This window comes from Drosophila guanche, unplaced genomic scaffold, assembly GCF_900245975.1.
Source record: "Drosophila guanche unplaced genomic scaffold, DGUA_6, whole genome shotgun sequence".
Classification (NCBI taxonomy): domain Eukaryota; kingdom Metazoa; phylum Arthropoda; class Insecta; order Diptera; family Drosophilidae; genus Drosophila; species Drosophila guanche.
Window position 1 is genome coordinate 3,311,923 of NW_022995754.1, and position 22,364 is coordinate 3,334,286.

Genomic DNA, 22,364 nt, shown 5'->3' on the forward strand with positions numbered 1-22,364 from the left:
CAACTTTTTAACTTTATAAGTTTTTTACATGATCTTTGGTTTTATTCATTTTCTTTTGTTAATGTATTTTATATGTTTTTTTGGTATTTTATGCATGTATTTGTTGTGTCATATTGTCATGTATTGTTTGCTTGGTTTGCTGGGTTTTTTGGTTTTTTTTGTCGTTGTAGCTATTGGAAAATAGATATATTCGTATTTCGTATAATTATAATAATCGCATGTATGGTACAGGAGCAGAGTCTGTCTTTGGTCTGTCTAACTGTCTGTCTGTCTTTGGCAAATATTCGGCTATAACTTTTGTTTCCGTCTGGGTTCCGTAGTGAGTATTTCCATATTTGGTTAGTTAGTAAATGTCTTTTGAGCGGCTGCTTATGGAAATGCATGCTGGTTTACGACTTTGGCTTTTGTTTGTTTTTGTTCCTGTTTTTCGTTCTCTTATGTTATCTTTTCCACTAACATTTACTTGTGTGTTTGTGTGTGTGTGTGTGTTATTCGTATATAATACTCGCACGCTCTGTGTAGAATTTAATTGTATGACGCTTAGCTATTTACAACAGTTTCATAAACTATCTGAATGCATTTCCGGTATTCGGTATTGTATTTTATTATATTGTATTGTGTTTCTCCCTTTTAAATCAATTAAATTCATTTAAATAACTAGCTAACAGTTGTCAAACTGACGCAAAAATGGTTTAAACAAACAATTCACTTCAACGAAATGCTCATAATTGTTTTCTGTTTTTATAACTTACTACAAATGCAAAGAGTTTCTGCAGTTGTTCTGCACAAATGCCCATTGCTTATGGTTTTAGTACACGTATTACATTTATATATTTAATTTAATCCAACTTGATCATGCTCTGCCATGGTTCTACTTTCGTTTCGTGTCGCTTTCGTTTCGTTTTGGCTTTTCTGCAGAGCATTCACTGATCTGCGGCCTGCCGCAGTTCCTCCTCCTTCCTCACATACATTAAATGCCTAATTTAGGATCTATAACATTAATTATATACTTTAGATGTACGTTCATTCGTTATATACTCGTATTTATGCAGCGTTTTTTTTTTGTCCTCAAGTTCAACTAAGCATAATCAGTGTGTAAATAAGTCTTATGGTTTATTTTTCGTGCTGTTTCTGATCTGATCCGTTCGTTGAAAATCAAAAATCCACTCGAAAATTTCAAATATTCCTCTGTCTGTCCATCTGTCTCTTGTTGCCATTTTCTGGTTTTCTGTTGTTGTAAATAGTTGTAAGAGTTTTCGGCTGTTGTTCTTTTTGGATTTGTAGTTTGGAGGTTTAGTTTTTGTTTGGAAGTGGGCGCCAAAGTCTGGGTGGATTTTACAACAAATTGTACAATTGTTCGTTTCATATTCGTTTGTACAGATCCTGCCCCACCATCTATAATAATATTATGTCTAAAAACTAGAACTCCATTCAGGGTTAGAGGGGCCTTAGACATTGATCTGGAAGGCTTCCCGCTGTAGTTTCTGATTGGCACGCATACGTGGCGACGTCTGTGTCTTTGACTTCTCGTTGGCATCCGAAAAACGAGCTGGTGGATTTATGTGGTCCTGATAGTTTGGTGGATAGTTGGATATGCTAAACGTACAGGGTTCTAATTATGCACTACATATAGCGGAACATCAAACACTTCGACTCGGGACGACTTCTGGCTTACCTAAAAGTAGTTTCTTCATTGTGGCTCGAATAGCCGCTGGAACTTCGCACGTGCCGCTTGCCGCTGGTGCCCGGCTTCCCCGGCTTGCGGGCCGCAAACGGTGGCTTTGACTTTCGGGTCATGCTAGTGGGTGTCGTCTCCGATGATGATGAGGTCTCATCTTGCGTATCTAACGGGGTGCAGTAATAGGGAACGATCTGTAAGTGGGGCGATTCAAGGTCGCAGAGGAGCACTCACCACGTTGGGCGCGATACTTGGCCGAGTTAAGAGCGCGTGCAGACACATCATTGTCGGACTCGGAGCCGAGTGTGTCATATTCTGTAATTGGTATGTGAAGCGTTAGGATTTTCCTAACTTCGGAATCTGTGGAACCTGGATTGTCCGATTCTAAAAGTTTAGTACGATCGATGGAGTTTTTGTACGTTGTTTGTTGGTTTGTTTATCGAGATGAGGTTTTGGTTTTGAATGTGCGGAATGGAGAGAACGTTGAGAGCAATGAGAGAAAGAGATGAGTTAAATAAGGAGCACAACGCAGGATCAATGGCAATCATGGTGGATGAACGTATGCGAAATGATTCAATTTTGGCTTAAAGCTAAAGCTACACCTGACTGGGGCTGGGGCTGGGGCTGGGGCTGGAAATGTGGGAGGCAGAATGATCATGGATGACCATGAATCCCTACCTTGACTCTCCGAATGGGGATCCCTCAAACGGCCCACTTTTCGTCGCACTTTTGTGTACTCCGGCTCCTTGGACTGGGATAAAATTCGGCATTAGGCATCATTACATCACTCAGTATCCCATTCAACCACTCACATGATAGCTCTCTGGCTTGACATCGTGATAGACAAAGGATCCGCGCACCGAGTGGTATGGACCGCTGTAGACATTGCCGCTGTAGGAGCTCTCGCTGTAGGTCTGTTTGTTCAGCTGAAACGTGGCATAGGGGCAAATGTCCTCGATGTACTCATTGCCCTCCGCCTTGCCAAAGCTGCCCGAATCATTGGAGTTGGAGCCGCGAGGCTGCGAAGTGCCCGGATTGCAACGCACTGCCAGATACTGCTGATCGCGGTTCTGTTTGTTCTGCAGATTGGCCAGCGAGGGGGACTCTGACAGGGAAGAGCTGGCCAGACGCGCTTGATTGTTTAGTTCTGATTTGGGGATGAGAACTATCAGTTAGAATCAAGTATGGTTGGGCGGGGGGTCATACTTCTCTTGCGCAGAAACAGAGCAGCTCCAATGAGAGCCAGCAACATGAGCAACGAGACGCAGATGGGCAGCAGCAGCTTGAAGTTCGCATAGAAAGGCAAATCGCTCAGGTGGGAGACAGGTGTGGAGTGATCATTAGTGTAGAGAACTGAAAGTAGAAGAGATTGTAATGGAGTTTGTACGCTCTTCCGTGTCCTACCTCCTTGTGTGGAGAGCGTGGTAAAGTTGTATACGGCCGTCGTGGAGCCCGCATTGTTGTGTGCCGTCACCTTCAGCTGATATTTGGTGCCGGGCGTCAGTTCGCTGACTGTGTAGATCCGCTCCGTGGGTGGAATATGATTGGAGACAACATTCCACGAAGATCTGCCATAGATGCGGGACTCAATCATGAAGTAGAGTATGCCACAGCCACCATCGCCCCAGGAGTCCAGCCAGCAGGTGACGCTCGTCGAGTTGTTGGTGATCATTTGGGAGTGTTTCGGCTGCACGGGCGGATTGCCCTTGGTGTAGGAGTTGACAATGTCGCAGGGCAGTCCGGTGCCGATCTTGTTGTAGGCCGTGATGTACAGCTGATAGCGTGTGCCGCACCAGAGATTGCTGAGCAGATGGGATGTGGTCTTGGCATCAACCTGCAGCTCCTCCCAGTCGCCGTTGTCCCGCTTGTAGTTGATCACGTAGCCGAGAATGGGACTGCCGCCGTGGCTGTTGTCCAGCCACTCCAGATGCAGGCTGTCCGTGTAGGCATTGATCACCGTCAGATTGGGCGCCTCGGGCGGCACCTTCACCACAATATTGTACACGATCTCGTCCTTGCCCCAGGTGTTCTCCACGCTGCAGGTGTAGTTGCCGGCATCGCTCGCCTGGCACTCCTTCATGTAGAGCGTGCCGTTCTTGGCAATGGTCTTGCGCGCACTCGTCTCCATGTTGTGGCCATCCTGGCGCCAGATTGTCACCGGTGCTGGGGCGCCCACCTTGCGGCAGGGCAGCTCCAGGTGCTCCTTCCAGGGCGTGACAATCCGCTGGCTGAAGGAGACAATGCGCGCGGGCACCTTGTTATTCGGCGGCACCGTCACCACCTGCGTCTTCTCGCCCTCGCCCATCTTGGTGGAGGCGGTGAGCCAGAACTGGTACGTGGCCGACTCCTGGGTGCGCACCGTCTCGTGCATTTCCACAAAGGGTCCCAGCAGTCGCTTGTGGGTGCCCTCCTCGCGGCCACCCTCCAGCATGGACATGTAAAAGGTGTAGCCCGTCTGCAAAGGGAATCGTGAGCGTGAGCGTGTGTCTTGAAGCTTCAACTGTCGCCTAATTAGGCAATGGGGAAAGAGGGTATGTATGGGCTGTGGGAGGCTACTTACGATGTCACCATTGGGCAGGTCCGGGGGCAGCCAGGATATGATGATTTTGGTGCTCGACGCGGGTATCGCCTTGATTGCCTGCGGAGCGGATGGCACTGCATTCCATTCCATTCCATTCGACAATTTGCAATGAAAGGCGCCAGAAATAAATATATGTGCATGAATATATAAAGCTCTCTCTTCTCTCTCTCTCTCTCTCACGCTTCATGAAAATTGCAAGCGAGGCAACGACATCGTATGATACAGGGGGTTGGGGGTGCCGCACCTCGTTTGCGTTCATTGAACCGAATGCCACTTACCATCCTCGTGGGTGCGGCAATAAAACGGTTTGGTTTTCATGCCATCGCCTACTTTGGTGTAAGCCAAAACCCAGACCGTGTAGTTTGTGTATTTGCGCAGATTCTCGATGGTGACGTATTGATTTGTTGACTTGACAACCTCCGGATCGGTCTCTGAGCATGTGTAAGCGATGCAGTAGCATGGGGTTGGGTTACAGCAACGAGAACGAGAACGAAAACGAGAACAATTAGCGCTGATTGGAAATATGAGGACCATGAAGTGGGCTAATTAATTGAAAAGTGTCATTAATCGCAGCAGGAAGAAGCAAAAAGGAAGCTGGGCAAGCGCAGCGCGGCACATAACATTCCGGAATGTACTGTACATGCCACAGCACTCGTAATCGACCCATTGGTCGTTGATGATGCTGCTCTTGCTGTTGCATAAATGCAGCAAAATCCCACTGCCACTTGGGTCATTCGGCAAATTCGTTTCAGAACTCGACAGAGTCCCCGCCGAGGCACGTAGTTCGAGTTATGAGATGAGGATGTACGAGCTACCAGGGAAGCTCTCCTTCTGTTGCCATAACTTGCCTGTAACTCTGACAGGTTTTGTGCGGCACGTGGCTAGGTTTATATTTCTGCTGAATGATAGTCTGCTTAAGTTTTCAAAAAGGTTGTGTCATTCGGCTATCAATTGATATTATTTACTGGACTTATTGGACAAGCAACTTTTGGCTATGCAAAATCGAAACTTAAATAAGTACGGGGAGTACCTTTATGTAACCAACAAAATAAAACTTTTACCGTTTTGCCTTCAGCATGGAAGTAAGTATACCGAACGCCGAATTGAATTTACGAAGGAGGGCTTGTAGGAAGCTTGGTAAAACGCACGTTTAAAGACGAAATCGGTTTACGATGGATGTAGAATCAATATAATTCACGCGTGCAGCATTTAGCGGCCATTTACATCGAAGGATTGAACGTAAATAAATGCAATTGCTAGCTAACAAGCAAAGAACGGAACTCGAGAGCAAAAGTGGATCCTGAGAGAGCAGAGTGGATCGATTACATGCAAAGAACGGTGCTTGACAGCAGAGTGGATCGTAAGAGAGAGCAGAGCTCCACCTACAGCTTCTATTACAGGGTGTTTGCAATGTTGCTGCCCCGTTAGAGCTGCTCCACTGAACATGAATGTGCATGCACACTTATGTATGTACATATGTAAGAGTATATAGGTAAAAGCATACAAGAACAAATTAAACACCTTACCGTAGAGCTCATCGATCGATATGTAAAACACTTTGTAGCCCTTGATTTTGCCATTTTGTCCGTCAATGTCCGGCGGTGACCAGGTGATGTAAATCGATGTGGAGCCGAGGACATCGCACTGCGGCGACTCTGGCGGCGATGAGGGAACTGCAAAGGCGACGGGAAAAAGTTTATTAAACGTTTTCCCCCCAGACTGCTGGAGCCAGCACCCGGTCTGGGGTCAGATTTTGTGCACGGGCAATTAACAAATCCAATCAATGTATGCCAGCAGACAGCCCAGACCAGACCGCACCGGACCACAGCCCCATGTCCGTGTTCGTGTCCGTGTCCGTGCCCCCACCCGACTCTTACCATCCTCCATTGTTTGCACGGCAATTTCCTTGCTGGGTGGACCACTGCCCTGGCTGGTGTAGGCCTGCACAATCACATGGTACTGGGTGAACTTGTTCAGATTGCCGAGTATCGTCTCGCCGCCGAAATGGGAGCGCACTTCGACCGTTTTGAAGCTGAAGCCCTGCGTAGGGTTGACCTCCTTGTCCTCGGGCGTGAGCGACATCTGGTAGCCCACGTAGTAGCCGAGCAGAATGCCGTTCCAGTGATCCCGCTCGGGCGCATCCCAGCTGACGGAGATCTCTGTGGAGCTCTTGGCCTCGGCACGCACGGCCAGCGGTGGCCCCGAGGGCACCTCCTCCAGCGTCGTCACCTGCACCACCTCGGAGAACTCGGAAGCGCCCAACTTGTTCTCCGCCGACATGCGTATGTGGTAGGCCTTGGCGGGACGCAGCTGCTGTATGTTGACCACCGTCTGGGCACCCGTGATGGTAATGTGTTCGGCATTCTGCCAGATATCTGTCGCAAAGACTTGTGCAAATAGTGAGGAGTTCATTGAGTAAGAGGGGGAGGGGGGATGGAGATTGGTTTCCCACCTGATATTTGCTTGTAGTACACATGATACTCCTCGATGGGACTGTTGCCAGCAAAGGGCTGACTCCAGGTGAGCTGCAGGCTGCGCGACTGCTGTGAGTTGATGCGAAGATTCTTGGGCTGTTCGGGCACCTCCTGAACTATGAGCTGAATGGACATTTCATCCTGTTTTTTTGGGTAAACACACACACACACACACACACATGAGTAAGTATGCTGCCAACCCTTTGCAGCGGCTGCAGCTGCTGCTGCGGCTTTTCGGCTCTCTTTCAAATAGCCATAAATTAGGATCCACAGAAATGTGGAATGGGATTGGGACACTGGGCACTGGCAGAGCGACTTTCAGCATGAATAGATATGTGATTTATTATGCTAGAGCAAGCAACTTTCGATCGAGCAATGAATGGAGTTCCATGGAGCGACAGTTTGATTAAAGTCAATTCGTTGCATAATAATATCACTTAGAGGGCAGCGCCCGTCAGCCTGTCAGCCAGTGCAGCCTGTTCCCATTTCCAGTGCCACATCTCTGCCTTGGCCTGGCCCTGACTTACCTGTCCGAATGCATTGCTCGCCTGACAGATATAAATGCCCGTGTCCTGGCGATATGTGTGCGAAATGCCCAATTCGGAGACCATGCCATCGTCGAGCACTTGATCTCTTATAGTGTAGCTGTGTGTGGAACGTACGCTCGGTGTGTGTGTGTGTGTGTGTGTGTGTGTGTGGAAGGTGTGTGTGTGATTTATATGCAAGTAAATGCATTAAAGAGATACAACGACGACACATGCAAACGTTGGGACAGTAGCAGTTGGATACCGAGGAGGAGATACGGAGGAGATACGAGAATGTGTTTGTGTGTGTGGATACGTGTTTGCGCAACGTGAGCGATGCAATGCAATTTTATAACAATGTTTTCCAAGTTGCAGCAGCAGCGGCAACAGCAGTTGTTGTAGTTTTGTAGTTGTAGTTTTGTTGACAAAGACGAAGACGTACGAGGCCGAAATACACACACACACACACACACACGGAGCGGTAGTTGTGTGCGTGTGCAAATGGCATAAATAAATAAAACGCGCATGCATTCAGTTGTTGTTTGTCGAGTGTGGAGCGTCGCCGAGGGCAGGGGTAAGGAAGAAAAGAGAAAGCCGGAAATACACATACATTAAAACACTTACGATACACAAGTAGGAGGAGGAGGAGGAGGCAGAGAGTGCCTTAAACCAGAGCTGCTGCCCAGAAAGCAGCAAACAACAAAAATTGCCATAGAAAATAACCAACGGCAAGCCGCTGTTGGAGCCTCATCTTTAGAGCAGAAATTGATAAGAGTTCCGAAACTCAGGCACGAAATGCGAGAGGGAGATAGAGAGAGCATGAAAATTGATTTTAAGCCTTGGCCCCCATCCCAAGTATCCATCAGTTGCTCTGAAACTGAAACCCAATCTCGGAGTACCAACCCGAACCCACCCACCACGACAGAGAAACTCTTTTAATTAAAAGCAATTTGTTGTTTGCAATCGACTTGGAATTGATTTCGCCAGACACGCAGACAGCGTAGGAATGAGATGAGTGGAGAGGAGAGGAGAGGAGTCCCCCACTCTTACCGTGAATCCAGCGACTCGTCAAGATACTGTTGCGTTGCCTGGATTTTCCATTTAAAGTCAATGGGATTGTCGCCCTGCACATTGCACTGCACATGGACCTGCTTGCCCTTGGCCACCGAGATTTGTTTCGTTTTCGTTTGAAAGTGAGCGGGCACTATCGGAGAGGGAGAGGGAGAGAGACAGATACATAGAGAACACAGCGAGAAAGAGGCAGATGGAGATCCGAGTACCCACCATTCACTTTGAGAAAGATTACTTTGCTGACGCCCGAGCCAATGTTGTTCTTGGCCTCGCACAGAAAGTGTCCCTGCGACTCCTTGCTGATCTTCTTGAAGTAGATGGTGCCATTGGGAAAGAGCTGCACGGTGGGCTCGTACAGAAAGTCCTTGTATTCGCCTGGCGTCGGTCCAATTGCCTTCTTCCAGGTAATGGTGGGCTTTGGATAGCCCGAGGCCTGGCAGTGCAGCAGCACATCAGCGCCCGCCTGGGCACTCGAGTCCTTGGGCTCCAGTATCCACTTGGGTGGCACATTCACGGTCAGGGGCACCGTAAACCGCTCCGTGCCCGCCACATTGCCAGCGATGCAGGTATAGTTCCCGGAATGATCCGAGGTTATGTGTTCGATGACAAGGCTGGCGGAGTACTCATCCAAGCGGCGGAAAACCTCGTTGCTAGAGGGAACAATGGAGTTGCAGATTGGAAGGAATTTTGTGGCAAGGCCTCATGCAACTCACCCCGTGCCAATGAGCGGCTTGCCATTGCGCTCCCAGCGAAAGCTGACGGGCAGATCTCCCTCCAGGATCTGGCAGGAGATGGCCGCACGCATGCCCTCCCGCAGCATGTTTGTCATCGCCTGGATGGGCATAATTTTCGGTGGCACTGTGAATGAAATGAAAGCTTAAGCACAAAACCCCACAGATAATCAAGGATGTGAGTGGGGCAATGCAACTTGCGGCTTAGCAACAGCTGCTGCTGCTGCTGCTGCTGCAGTCGAGTAAATTATTATAAAGAGTGAAATGTGGAGGCAGCCGGAGCCGCCGCAGACAGAACACAAAAGTCAATGACTCCATTGTGGGTCTGCAGGCAGCCAGCACACAGCCAACCCACTGGGCACCACCCACCATGCAGCATGTGCATTAACTGGGGAAAATAGTTGCCGTTGCCGTTGCCGTTGCCATTGCCGGCTGTGGCTGTGGCTGCTCTTGCGGCTGCATAGTTTCGTTTCGGCAGTCTAATTGGAATAGTTTCATTGTAGCAGTTCCAGCTATGGCTACAGAATGGAGAGAGAGCGCTACTCCCCCCTCTCTCTGGCCAGTTTCTAATTTTAAATATTGGGAAAACATCTAGCCAAAGCCAGAGCCAGAGCCAGCGCCAGAGCCGGAGATTTACTCACCCAGCACTTGTATCTCCACGTTGCGCCGCGATGTTTGCTTCTGTTTGTTCTGGGCCATGCACGTGTACGTGCCAGCATCCTCCAGGCGCTGCAGTTGCTCGATAATTAAGGTGCCATTGTTGTAGGCACGCTGTCGGCGATTTATGGGCAGCGTTTGCCCATCTTACCGGATACCAACAAGGAGCAGCAGCAGGAAGAGAGCGTAGCAAGGCGTTGGCAATTAATTTGTGGCAATTTATGACTTTATGGCTACGTGGCACTTTTTGGAGTTTACTTTTTCTACAACTTTCATCTATTTGCATGCACACACACACACAAAGGAAAAGGAAACAATTTTGCTGGGAGCCTAAAAAAGGTAACTAAAAATCCATGGAAAGATTATGTTTTATATCTTAGAGGCTGTTAAATCGGTTCTTCAATCTCTCTTTACATAAATTCTACATATTTCCATTATATGGCCATCTTTTAGAGACTTTTAGATCAAATATAAACAACAAAATATGCAAAAACACTTCGCAGAGTATTATTTGTCTCTCTTTCAGCAACAGAAGTCTCCCGTTTTTTGATTATTCCCTGATTATTCTGCTTTTTCGGCAATATTTGTGCACAGTTGACACAAGCACACACTGACAACTGCATGCAGAGATAATAATTAACAAATACAAATAAAATTATATCGCTTAAAAAACCAACGGAAAACCAACTGACAGGCAAAAAAGGACGAAAAGAGCAAAAGAGCGAGAGAACCCCAGAAGCAGACAACATTCATTCTGTAGTTTTAATCATTTTCACTGATATGCGCAATAACAAACATACCATTTTTAATAACAAACAACTCCCTGGCCAAAAGGCAAATAACCATAAAGAGAAATCACAAAATGACCAAAAAACAAAGAGCTGAGGAAACCAAATATATGGCAAACACTGCCATATCATGCGGGTCGACATATGTACATAAATACGTACATATACACATACATATATGTATGTATATATATAGTATTTGTAATGCTTACCTCGCTCCCAGTGTATTTTATCGATGGGATAACCAGCCACGGGACATTTAACAATCAAATCGGAGCCAGAGATTCCAGTTATTTTTGGCATTTCGCGTATGTAAGGCAATCCATAGATGTTCACTTTTGCGCTATGCGAAACCCTGCGACATCAGAGTACATAAAAAACACGTGAACACAGTAAAATGTTTAGAGTTAGCGCTGGTGATGGAAGCGTGTTTGGTTTTCTATGCATAAATTCAATGAAATATTAAATGGAATGTAAGCCAAGCCAGCCAAGATCTGAAGAGATCGGGAGAGCTGTAACAGAGCAACAGAGCTGTTAGCAATCCAGGTGTAAGTAGCGGCGCTTGCTAACAGCAGACTGTTAGTTCGCTGTAGCTCTCATGCTGCTCGCATACAATCCACGCGGCTCTCCTGCTGTTCGCCCACGATCCACACGGCTCTCCTGCTGCTCACCCACGATCCACACGGCTGTCGTGCTTGTAAGCTTTAATCTCACTTGCAAACGCACGCGAACCTCCACGGAACATGTGCAAATATTTATACCAAATAAAAAGCTTCAGCTACCCAGCTCATCTGCAATAAAAACCAGCTACGTTATCTGCAAGTATCTGCCCTTATCTCTACGCAAATTCCATAAAATAACCAAAGCAAAACATACTTTGCAGTTCAAGCTTTAACTTGAATCAATGTTGAGGAATTTTACGTGCCTGATTCTGCTTTTCTCTTTGCCATCCCTAACTATGATATCTGAACAGTTGAACCGCACCCCCCCTCCAGACCCCTTACGGCTGCCTCAGCAAATTGTTTGGATTTTATGTCGCTCGTACTCTTCCTCGTTCTGTCTGCAAGCAATGGGAGCTTCCCCCCTTATACCACTACCCCTTGAGAGCTCCCATTTCTATTCGTCTTTTTTCTTGTTATTTTTCCGTATGCCACAACTAAATTTATGATTTAGCATGGAAATGCTTTTTATCGGAGTAGAGGCCTCTGCTCTGTGTTTTATTTATGGAACTGCTGCTGCTTCTACTCACTTGCCAATGGCATTCTGTGCCGTGCAGGTATACTCGCCGCCGTCCTCCTCCTTGACATTTGATATATTCACGTGGCTGATGACATCGTCGTGGATGGTAACATATTGACCCACTAAAAAGCGCGAGCTGTCCGGAATCTGTGGAAGGGAACACGTTATCAAAGTGGCCCAATTAGCAAAACATTCGCCACTCGGCACTCTCTCTCTCTCTCTTGCTCTGTTGCTGGTGAAATCAGAGGACAGATGGCAGAGGTAAAATGAAAAATTCATGTAAATCGAATTGATTGAAATTGCATACAATTTGCACTACGTAAAAGCGGAGAGAAAGAAAGACAGCGGAGGAGAAGCGAGGAGTGGGGCTCCAAAGAAAATGAAAATGTATGCAAATAAACGAAACAAAGCCTCAGCCCCAAAAAAGGCAACGCAAAGGAAAACCCAGAAAGCTTGGGAATCCCAAGTATGCACTAGAGTCCGGGCTAACAAGGGAGCCCGCTCGTTGGGCCCAAAGGGGAAGTCAGAGATGCACGGCGATAGCTGTAACTGTGACAAATATTTCTGGCTGTGCCTGTGCCTGTGCCTGTGCCTCTCTGCCTCGAATATTTTGGCACTGAGGCAACTTCTTGGCAGCGGAAACGGAAACGCTGCCTGCCTGCATTTCCGCTGCCTGCTATGGGACTCTGACTTGCTAAATGAAGGCTCAAGTTGCGGGCATAGTTTGGTGGCCTAACTTACCGGAAATCCGTCCAGAGACCATGTAAATTGCGGCAGTGGATTTCCGGTGGCAACGCACTTCAATGATACCGTCGGTCCCGGCTGCAGCGTCTGCTCCGAAAACCAATAAAGCAGTTCCGGCGAAGCATCTAAAATGAACAGAAATTGGAGTGAGAAGAAGTTACAGCTGAAAATGAACTCCACTGAGGCAGAGATTTTCCCCCATGCAGTGTGTGTTTCACTCTTAATTATGTTGAAAGGATGCCTTGCCTTGAGCCCTCAAACCTTAAACCTTAAACCTTAAACCTTGAACATTCAACTGCAAACAGAACCCATTTCCATTTCCATCTTCATCTTTCTATTGAATCGTTTCCCCACCCCCCCCGAGCCAGTGGCAACACCAGATTCGCACTTGTATTTTTTTTTGCCATTGCATTTCCTTAGTTTCCGCATTCGCTTTTCCTCTTTTCTTTTGGCAAAGCAAACGGAAAATGCAGCAGCAGCAGCAAATGTTATCCAGCTGATGAAAATTATATCAATTTCCGTTTTCTTCGTCGCATTGCAATGGAGTTTTCGGCTGTGGGATTGTCATCATCATCATCATCATCGTCATCGCCATATCATCCCCATGGCCTGACATGACATTCTCAGCTATAAGCTGCCATATTTATTTGTTCACTCACACACACATACAGCTGCAACGTTGACACAATTGCTGCCATATCCGGCCGCTTAATGGCGCTTCAGCATGTGGCGCGAGGGGGAAGAGCTTTTTACACCCGCACACTCCATCCCGAACTGTGTGCCAATAATATATCGAAATCAATTTCCGTTTGCGCCTAAAAGCAAATCACGAAAGCGAATGTCTGTCCGTCTGCCTGCTGTGATGTTTATGCGCGCTGCGATATTGCGATAAAGTGCGGCACATACAATGTGCGGAGCAAACAATTTCCATACTTATGGGAAATGCTCAGTCGGGTGGCAAATGCGTTTGTTGGAGGGATTTCCTTATTGATCATAATTATGGGTAATATTTCTGAACAAAAGTGAGTTTTCCTTTATGTGCTCTGCGATAAAGTTTCCATCAACTCCTTTGATGCACCTTCCATTAGCCAGTAATCGCCTTTTTGGTGCTCCGCATAAACCCCTCAATCGATTGTGCCTCCCTAAGGCCGCTAAACGATCCAATGTGCCACGCCCCTGCTGCTGTGTTTAGTGTCTGCGGCTAGATTTTTAGTGCTGATAATAAAATTAAGTCGCAGCAGCCGCCTTCCCTGCTCTACTCTGGCCGTTGCTGTGATTTGTTGGGGTGGCATCCACCCTCCCGCTCTCTCAGCTCTCTCAGCTCTCTCTCTCTCTTTGTGGCTCGTTGAAAAATGTTTGCAATTTGCTAAATTAGAAAATAATGAAATGCAATTATGACAAACATTTATTTGTGTGTGGTCTGCGGTGGGTCCACACACACAGAGAGCGAGCCGCAGCAGGAGGAATGGAATTCCACTCTCGAGTGGGAAATTACGCTGCTGATTGAGATGTAGCAGGCGTGGTGAGTGTGGTTAAGTGGCTATTAATGGCGCACAATTTATTGAGACAAAGTGTGTAAACGATATACGGCATTTGATATAACTTACCGCCCAATTGGAGCTCTGCTGTGGACTGAATTTGCTCCCATTCATTGGACACGAAGCACTGATACATGCCCGGGTCCTCCTTCTGCACCTTCTTGATGATCAAACGCGGCGGATCGGTGAGTATCTGTGTGGGAGAGATGGAGAGAGTTGGATGATGTGACAGAGAGAAGTGCCAGCTAGGTCTTACCTCCACGCGATTGTCCCTGAGTATGGGTTTGCCGTCGTGCAGCCAGTTGACATCGTGCACCGGATGGCCAGAGACAATGCATTGAAATTGCGCATCCTTATCGACATCCACCGTCTGCACCTGTGGCTGCAGATGCGCCGTCAAAGGTGCTGCAGATATTTCGCCCACTATATATCCATCTTGCCACACACACACACACACACAGAGCTACACAGAGCTACACTCACCTGTCACCGTTAGCGACACTTGGATGGTCTCCTCGCCAGCCGTATTGTTCACCCAGCACAAATATTTTCCACTATCCTCGAGACGTGCCTGCAATGGTACGAAATCAATTGGCAATCAGCAGCAGGAGGACTGTTTCCGATTCTGTTTCTGATTCTGCCTACGCACCTTGGTGATTTTCAGCAGTCCGGCGGACACGATGGTGATGCGTTCGCTGAGCTGCAGTGGCAGCAGCTGCTCGTTCTCCTCCTTGAACCACCTGAAGGATGGCAGAGAGAAACATGCGATGAAATGTTGGACAAACAAAGGACTCAGCAGGGGGAATGGCAATCGCAATGGCTGCGAAATGTCTCGTAAATCGTGGCATTTTTCCGTTTATTTGCCAACGATTTTGGCATTTTGTTTGTCTGCGGCTTCAAACAAATTGAAAATGAAGATTGAATTATCAATAATTTCGCTTGAATTCAATTGCTTTTCGATTATGCCCGCACGTTGCCTTTGATTGCTTGATTGTTAACGGAATGTTGAGGGCTTCGAAGGCCATTCAGGCACATGGAAATATATTTCAAAAGTTTGTAAAAATGATGGCATTTAAGTGGGGCCAGGGCCAGGTATTTATTCATACAAAATATGCGCTCTGGCTCTTATTTATGGGATTGCATTTATGATTGCATTGAGTGACGTTGCACAAGTGAAAGAGGCACTGGCTGAAGCCCTGAATGCTGAATGCAGTGCCCTTTTTAACCCTCCAGCAATGGGTATTCCTCGTGTCGAACTTGAATTGTATACAAAAAAAAAAATACTTCTCAATTGCGTAAATCAACAGAGGAAATGCATTTTTATCCGGGGCGAGCGTGTCATAATCTGTTTGATGCCAAGGCTGTGTGGGGGAATTCGTTTCATTTTTCTGCCATTAAAGTTATTGATTTTAATTTGGCTTTAATTGCACTTGAGTGCGCTTCCCGTCTTATGTGCAACGGCATGGGCCCCTCCGGGCATGGCATTTCTTAATTAAAATCATGCAAAATGCCAGGCATCCAAAGAGAATCCAGCAGAAGCTGCCACAGAGAGGAAGGATGTGGCACAGGCGCTCCCAGCACTCAGCTATTTGCATATGAAATGCAGTTCAATGCGAAATATGGTCAGTGATTATCAACAACTGAATCAATATGAAGCCGCTGCAGCTGCAGCTGCTCCGTGTCCATTGTGGCAAGAAATCGTTGGCAGAACACAAAAGAGATGTTGTCAGCGAAGCAAATGCCGCAGGAGAAATGATTTCAAATACTTTCAGAGACACACACAGAGAGAGCCCCAAAACTTGCAACTATTTTCACATTTATGAGGCAAAGCAAAAAGCAAAAGGAAAAAGGAAAACCAAACAACAGCAGCAGCAGGAGCAGCCAGAGCAGTCACTGAGACGCTACCGAGACCTGCAGGTCGCTGGGAAAACAATGCAGCGGAAAACAAAACTCAGCGCCGCACAAAGCCCACTGCCATCCGGCTCCGGCTACGGCTGCAACATTCCTTTGGAGCGTTCCTTTTTGGCACAGCGGGAGACATCAAATGAAAGCCAGTTGCCGCGCATTTGTTATGCATGCAACACGAAGGACACAGACAGGCACATACAATGGCATATTACATGGCACCAGCAAGGACACAAACTCCCAGGAGGAACTGTGCCAGTCCCAGTGCCAGCTTTCATGCATCTTTTAGCACTTGAAAATCTAGCCATGATGAGCCAAGTGCCAAAGTGGCCGAATGTCCACTGAGCAGTGTTCTGCCTGTCCTTTTTTTGATCTCTCCTCTTTGGCAGCACTAAAAAACTTGAGCGACATTTCGGCAAGCATTTTGCCATAAACGTTTCACAGCATTTGATTGATTTGTGTGTGTGTGTGTGGGGGCCTCTGACATTCCCTCAAGACAAACGTGGCAGCTGCAAGGAGTTTAAATTGAAAGCTAAAAAGCTGCTCCAGGTAGCTGGACTCCCGGGAGCTCCTTCGCTGCTGCATTAGCGGCTATCTATGTGTCCTTAGCCCCAGACAGGCCTTCAATTGCCACTCGCCCCCCACATGTTGTTTGACAATTTGGCTGGCATTTTTTGTATTATTTTCTTTTGTGGCATTTATTTTTTCGTTTCTCGTTTTGCTTGGCTTCCCGCCGCTTGTTTTGTGTGCGCTGACAGAGGGTACTATGACTTTGCCAAGAGCTGCGACAGGTGGAGAGGAGCATGGCCAAAGTTTGGCTGTGATTTTTCGCAGCTCAGTCACTGCTCACAGCCAGCAAACTGCCCCAAAAGGAACCACTAATATCGCACCTTATAGCCTTGTATTCTTCCTGCATAATTTCATTCAAAATTGCCACCCAAAACTTCAAATCAACCCTAAAGGGCATCAAGCACTGCGGCGTTTGCCCCGCGCCATACTCTGCCATTTGTTGTGTTTCTTTTTTTTTGTTGGCAGAAGCGTTAAATATTTCACATTGTCATAAAGTGCGCGCCAACTGCGGTTCTGGGCTTGCTTTTCGAAGAGGAGAGCAGCCATGGGGGCGCCACCGCCCCTTCAGTGGCTCATTCGAGGCGCAGCCACAGCTGCTGTGTCCGCTGCTGTGTGACATGGCCACGTGTTTCGTTTTTGTTGGTTTTTTGTTGCTTTTTATGCATGCTACTCACCGATATGTGGGCACCGGATGTCCTTGAGCTATGCACGGCAACGTTGTTTGCCCATTAAGGACAACATGCCGCATCGAATGCTTCTCCACGTTGATGCGCGGCTGTACCATGCCCTTGGGCTCCGTTACAATAATGCGGCCAGGATATGTTGAAATTTGTATTTCGCCTGTTAGGGAGAGAGCAGCAGTGAAAGAAGTAGACTCTAAAGCGACGTGCCCCCGTGGCAATTACTTAGATTTAAAGCTGGCAAATTTATACCGCCCACCCGGACAGGTTTTGCCTTCCTTTTGCACCCTTTGCTGCTCTGCTTTACGCTTATATTTTGTATATATTTATTTTAAATTAATTGAAAGTAAATGAAAGCAATCAAGTTGATTGCTTGGACAGCCAGCCAGCTGCTCCCTGTCCTACCAAAGCTCTGGTCCTGCCTTTTATGCACAGAGCAAACTTATGGTCTTGCGGCTTTAAATTGTGGTAACTATGTGGTAGCTGGAGCTCTGCTCTCTGCGATAAATGAATTAGTCATGAGTACACCCGCCGAAGCAGCTCGAAACCCACGACTCATGTTGCACTTTTAATGAGTGGCACTCCGTGGCAGTTGGCCGACTACACAATATTTGCACGAGCCAAAACTGCGAACTGCAACCTGCGGTTGTTGTGGCTCAATTCAATTTGATTAATTGGGCAAACAGCAGGCGAAAATGCAGCCAACATGCAAGTTCCAAGCTGAAGCTACATTTATGCCGCACAAAGAAAAGAGCCAGAAAAAGGCATTGATTGATGATGTGAAATGTGCGGCACAAAAGGGCTAATAGAAACTCAGCTTAAGCGCATTTTCACACACAATAAACTTCGAATAAGCCAAGCAAACAGACAGGCAAAATCTCATATAAATACATGGCCAAAGCAACTCAGACATGTTGTCCTTGGGGCAAAGGCTGAATGCGCCTTTCTTTGCCCACCGGCGATTGAATGTCACGCATCATAAATTATGCACAAAACGACAAATTGACTTTCGGCCAGGAGACACAGACAGACAGGGGGCTGAAACTATATGTTCTTGAGGCTTAAAGAGGGGCTAAAAACTTGCTCAATCTCTGGCCAAAGTTGTGGGGGGAAAACTAAACAGTTTGGAGTAACTTTCTGTGGCTCTGTAGCCAAGGATAAAGGTGCCAGCTGTGGCCCATATTCTGGGCAAGAGAAGCTTTCGATTGAGGGTGGAATTCTCTTTAATTGAACCGCTCAGGTCCACACACGCTGCCCGTTCATTGCTTATTTATTCAATGTAATTATAGCTGGACCAGGCAGCCGGATGCCTCTCGCTCGCTCTCAGCTCAGAGTGGACGATTAAGTCGGCGAAATGCGATTATCACGTACCTGTCAGTCTATTTACAGTGCGGCATGTGTAGGTTTTGTAGGCATCATTGGGCCCGGCATTATTTATGTACAGCTCGCCGTTCGATAGCACCGTGTACTTGCCACCAATGTCCGTGTTCGGATACAGATGCATGCCCGTGTCCTGCACCCAGGCGGTGACCATTACAAACTCTGACATATAGCTGGGCACCTAAACGTACAGATAGATGGACAGAGAGAGAGAGTCATAGAAGGAGCAGGAGCTTAAGCAGATTTGTTGGTGCAAAATCAGATTTTGCTCTGGGTAAGTGCACTCGGGCAAAAGGGGAATGCTTACCTGACACTTCAGCACCGCCGTGTTGCCCGTCATCACGTATTCGTCGTGCACTTGGACCGCATACTTCTGGTTGACGACTGCAAAACGAATTCAAAAACATATTTTATGGGTGTCACAATGTAATCTTTACAAGGGGTAAAGGTTCTTATTTATTTCTATTTGTTGTTGTATTTTTTATGTCCCCAAAAAAGGGACACAACCCATGGCCCCCTGCTGTCCAACGCTTTGTGACACTTCACAAAAGTGTTGCCGCTTGGAGCGAGGGAGTGGTCGGGGCTTTGGGCCGTTAAAAAATTGGATTTGGCAATTTGAGTTAAAGATTTTTTTCCGGCCCTTGCCCAGCGCTCAGCTGCAAATTAAGAATGACAAGGGGAAGGCTCCAACAATGGCAAGGCAGGGCAGTGCAGTGGCTTGAGAGTCCTTGAAAAAGGGAAAACTTTGCCTTAAAATTTGCTGTTGCAGTTGCTCATCTTTTAGTACTTTCCCTCTATGGAAAGTACAAAAAAAAGTGTGGCAAAGCCACTCAAGAATCTATTTTTGAATGAAGAGTCCTCGAGGCCTTACCCATTTTTTGTCCTTTCTTTTGCACCACTGTGGGCCACTGCTTTAAGAGCATTTAGAGGCTGGCTGCTGGCTGCTGACTGCTGGCAAATTAATTAAGACGGACAAAGGCAATTTTCACTTTTCATTGTACATTCGCAGGGGGATTCCCTAGGAGTTCTAATGGTAAATAGATTAGGCTGCGGGGCACACACTTCCCCCTTCCTCTAAGCACAATTTGTGGCAGCACGAAAATATATTTTTATTTCGATTTTGTTGGCGCAACTTTAATGTGCTCCAAAATTGGATAAAAGTTTAATTTGAAAAGTTGTTGTTTTTGTTGCTGTTGCTGTTTTTGTTGGCAAAACTTTGTGACAACATTTTATTATAATTCCACTGGCCAATGGTGGTGGTGCTTCTGTTCCTGCCACTGCCACAACGCCTGTTCCTGTTCCTGTTGCTGCTGCTATTTCCCAGCTTAGTTTCGTATTTGTTGTATTTCCCTTTTGCATCTTCATTATTTGTATTGCCTGGATTAGAGCTGCCCCAGAAACTGTTTCTTACGCCATTCTGCCAGCAATTTTTTCCAAGCTTTGTGCAGGTTTTTGGTGTCCTTTTTTAGGGCATCATTAGAGGCTATATTTGTGCATCATAATCTGGTTTTTGTATGGTATTTCAATTGCTCTGCGAGGGTATCAAATGCTTCGATGCCTAGTTGTTTGCTTGCTTTTGCTTCGGTTTTTTTTTTGGGTCTACAAAACTTTTGTAAAAGTTGTTTTTTCGCCTTTCATGTTGCATTTTGCATGAAAATTTCCAAACTGAAGGACAGCCAAACAATGTTGCAGCAGCAGAGGAGAGAGAGGAGACTGAGAGACAGGAACAGGACAGCTGGGCAGGAAAGTAAGTACGAAAAAGCCAAGTTTATAGTCGCCGCAGCACAAGACAAAGAGCAAAGAGAGGGGACAGTGTGGTACGTGGCACGAGCATCATTCGCTGCACGGAAATTCATTTCCGTCTTGGCTTTTTTTGCGCATGTAAAAGTTGCACCCAAAAGCGGAAACGGATTTATGGTAGCTAGCATCAAGGTATCAGCTGATAAGCAGCAGCTCCTTGAGGTGCATATCCCTGTGCTGTTGTGTGCAGCCTCCACAATGTGCATTCAACTAATTAGAAACAAATTACGCAGGTTTCATGCACAAGCAGCCAGCGGCAGTGCCCGCAAAACTTTTCCTAGCTCAATCACAAAACAAGGATTCCCCGGCATCCACCTTAGGCATGGATGTGCCTTTGGTTTGATGAAATGCAAAAGTGCAAAAGTGGCAAAAGTCAGCGCAACTTTGTGTCTCTCGCCGCCACACAGGCAAGCTCCGCAGCAGCCTGCCAGCCATTCATCAGTGTCAAGAAAAGTTGGCCTATGCTTCAGCTGAGCGCAGGATGAGCTGCGCGCTGACAACTGCGCTTGAGCTCGAGTTGAATTGTATGTGTGTGCGGATATTTGTCAAGAGTTTTTGCCTCAAAGTTGCGCTAATTGCGTAGGGCAACAAAAGGCAGGTCCTGCGGCACACCGCACTTAAGTGTGGGGCAGGGACGGGCTGCACACATTAGCAACAAAATTAGTGGCTCCAGTCTTAGTGCTTGGCCAGCGCAGATCGCTGATTCCCTCGAAGAACTTTTCTCCAAATTAGGCAAAACGTTTTGCGCCAAATCTACGCGCTGTCAAATTGTTCAAGCGGAAAGCTCTCCAGCAAGGACTTTGGTGGGTGGGGGAGGGGCAAAACAATTTCTGGCACACATAAAAACAAAGAGAAAAACAGAGAGTGGCCTGGGGCCACAAATAAAATAAGCCAGCGGCCATGGCGTATACGTAACGTTGCTGAAAAAAACACAAACCAAAACCCACACGCACCAATATGTGGCAGTCTCTCGCTCTCCCTCTCCCTCTCCCTCTCTGTCTCTGTCTCTATCTTAGATCTTTTGCGGTTGCCTTTTGCTTTGAACTACGGACTTTCCCCCTTTTTGCTTCCAGCCCTATCTGTGCGGAGTCCCTGCCTTCATTTGCCCGCTCCTCCCTCTGTTAATTAAAGTCCAACTCAAGTGTAGCCTTTGAGGCTTAGCCTTTGGTCGCCCATTTGTTTTTGGGCAAATCTGTTATGGTCAGAGCTAATTGTTGTAGCATTTCTCTGGCCCTTTCCTTGCTTGAATTGGCTGCCCAATGAGCCGCAAAATCTATGCGACATGTGATGGCAATCAAAGTGATTGCGACGCCGTCTCCACCGCTGCCAGTTCGCGAGGTTCATTAATGCAGAATATTCTATGCACTAGCCCAGAGAGTGGCGAGAAAGGGAGCCAAGAATGAGCTCAGCCAGGACCTCACAGAGTATATTCTCACACACTGAGGCGCCAAATTAGCGCCGAGCACTCGCAATTGTTGTCCACCCCAAACATTTTTGTAATTAAAACTTGCGTTGACTGCTTTTAGGCGTGCCACCGAGCACCACGCAAATTGGGGCTGGAGCGCGTTCGACAAACTTTCCAATTAGGCCAAAGTTTTGCGCCAACAACAACAGCAGCCAGAAGCAGAAGCAGCAGCGATGAAAGCCAGAGAACTCGCTCCGTCAGCACAAAGGCAACTTTCCCAGTGGCCATAAATGCACAACGACAGCGGAGAGTTTTGTTTGGCTGCCCTTTCAAATGAATTAAAAACTATTTTGTTGGACTTACCGCCGCGCACATGCACCTCACGACTGAGGACAGTGCCCACGAGATTGCGGAGTTTGCATCTGCCAGAGAAAGGATTAAGCATTGAGGATAAAGCTTCGATTTGTGATCAATATTCGACGCACCTGTAGACTGTGGCATGCACCTCGTGGCGATACTTTTCGGCTGTAAAGGGATAGAACATCATGCTGCCATTGGAGAGCTGGAAAACCATGTCCTGCTGCGGCGGTATGGGTGTC

At 47.1% G+C, this 22,364-nt stretch overlaps 1 protein-coding gene across 5 annotated transcripts in view; it reads right to left on the reverse strand.

The window, feature by feature from the left end:
* Positions 1 to 53: 53 nt before the first annotated feature.
* The window catches only part of LOC117589206 (Down syndrome cell adhesion molecule-like protein Dscam2), a 27,907-nt gene continuing 5,596 nt past the window's right edge, over positions 54 to 22,364 (reverse strand). The window contains exons 3-31 of one of the 5 annotated variants that reach the window (XM_034280944.1): positions 22,251 to 22,364; positions 22,129 to 22,187; positions 18,868 to 18,944; positions 18,552 to 18,741; positions 17,175 to 17,340; positions 14,675 to 14,765; positions 14,509 to 14,596; positions 14,282 to 14,430; positions 14,095 to 14,218; positions 12,485 to 12,612; positions 11,754 to 11,890; positions 10,717 to 10,859; positions 9,701 to 9,862; positions 9,042 to 9,186; positions 8,542 to 8,978; positions 8,308 to 8,461; positions 7,261 to 7,378; positions 6,712 to 6,874; positions 6,137 to 6,646; positions 5,786 to 5,932; positions 4,538 to 4,690; positions 4,239 to 4,333; positions 3,083 to 4,133; positions 2,885 to 3,031; positions 2,491 to 2,825; positions 2,357 to 2,429; positions 1,913 to 1,993; positions 1,676 to 1,844; positions 54 to 1,596 (exon numbers count right to left, since the gene is read on the reverse strand). In XM_034280944.1, the coding sequence (XP_034136835.1) occupies positions 1,449 to 1,596; positions 1,676 to 1,844; positions 1,913 to 1,993; positions 2,357 to 2,429; positions 2,491 to 2,825; positions 2,885 to 3,031; positions 3,083 to 4,133; positions 4,239 to 4,333; positions 4,538 to 4,690; positions 5,786 to 5,932; positions 6,137 to 6,646; positions 6,712 to 6,874; positions 7,261 to 7,378; positions 8,308 to 8,461; positions 8,542 to 8,978; positions 9,042 to 9,186; positions 9,701 to 9,862; positions 10,717 to 10,859; positions 11,754 to 11,890; positions 12,485 to 12,612; positions 14,095 to 14,218; positions 14,282 to 14,430; positions 14,509 to 14,596; positions 14,675 to 14,765; positions 17,175 to 17,340; positions 18,552 to 18,741; positions 18,868 to 18,944; positions 22,129 to 22,187; positions 22,251 to 22,364 (5,554 nt within the window). In that variant the 3' untranslated portion in view covers positions 54 to 1,448. Of the gene's footprint in view, positions 1,613 to 1,675; positions 1,845 to 1,912; positions 2,063 to 2,356; positions 2,430 to 2,490; positions 2,826 to 2,884; positions 3,032 to 3,082; positions 4,134 to 4,238; positions 4,334 to 4,537; positions 4,691 to 5,785; positions 5,933 to 6,136; positions 6,647 to 6,711; positions 6,875 to 7,260; positions 7,379 to 8,307; positions 8,462 to 8,541; positions 8,979 to 9,041; positions 9,187 to 9,700; positions 9,863 to 10,716; positions 10,860 to 11,753; positions 11,891 to 12,484; positions 12,613 to 14,094; positions 14,219 to 14,281; positions 14,431 to 14,508; positions 14,597 to 14,674; positions 14,766 to 17,174; positions 17,341 to 18,551; positions 18,742 to 18,867; positions 18,945 to 22,128; positions 22,188 to 22,250 lie in introns of all 5 variants that reach the window. The other 4 variants (XM_034280943.1, XM_034280940.1, XM_034280942.1 and 1 more) reach the window with 4 other exon arrangements.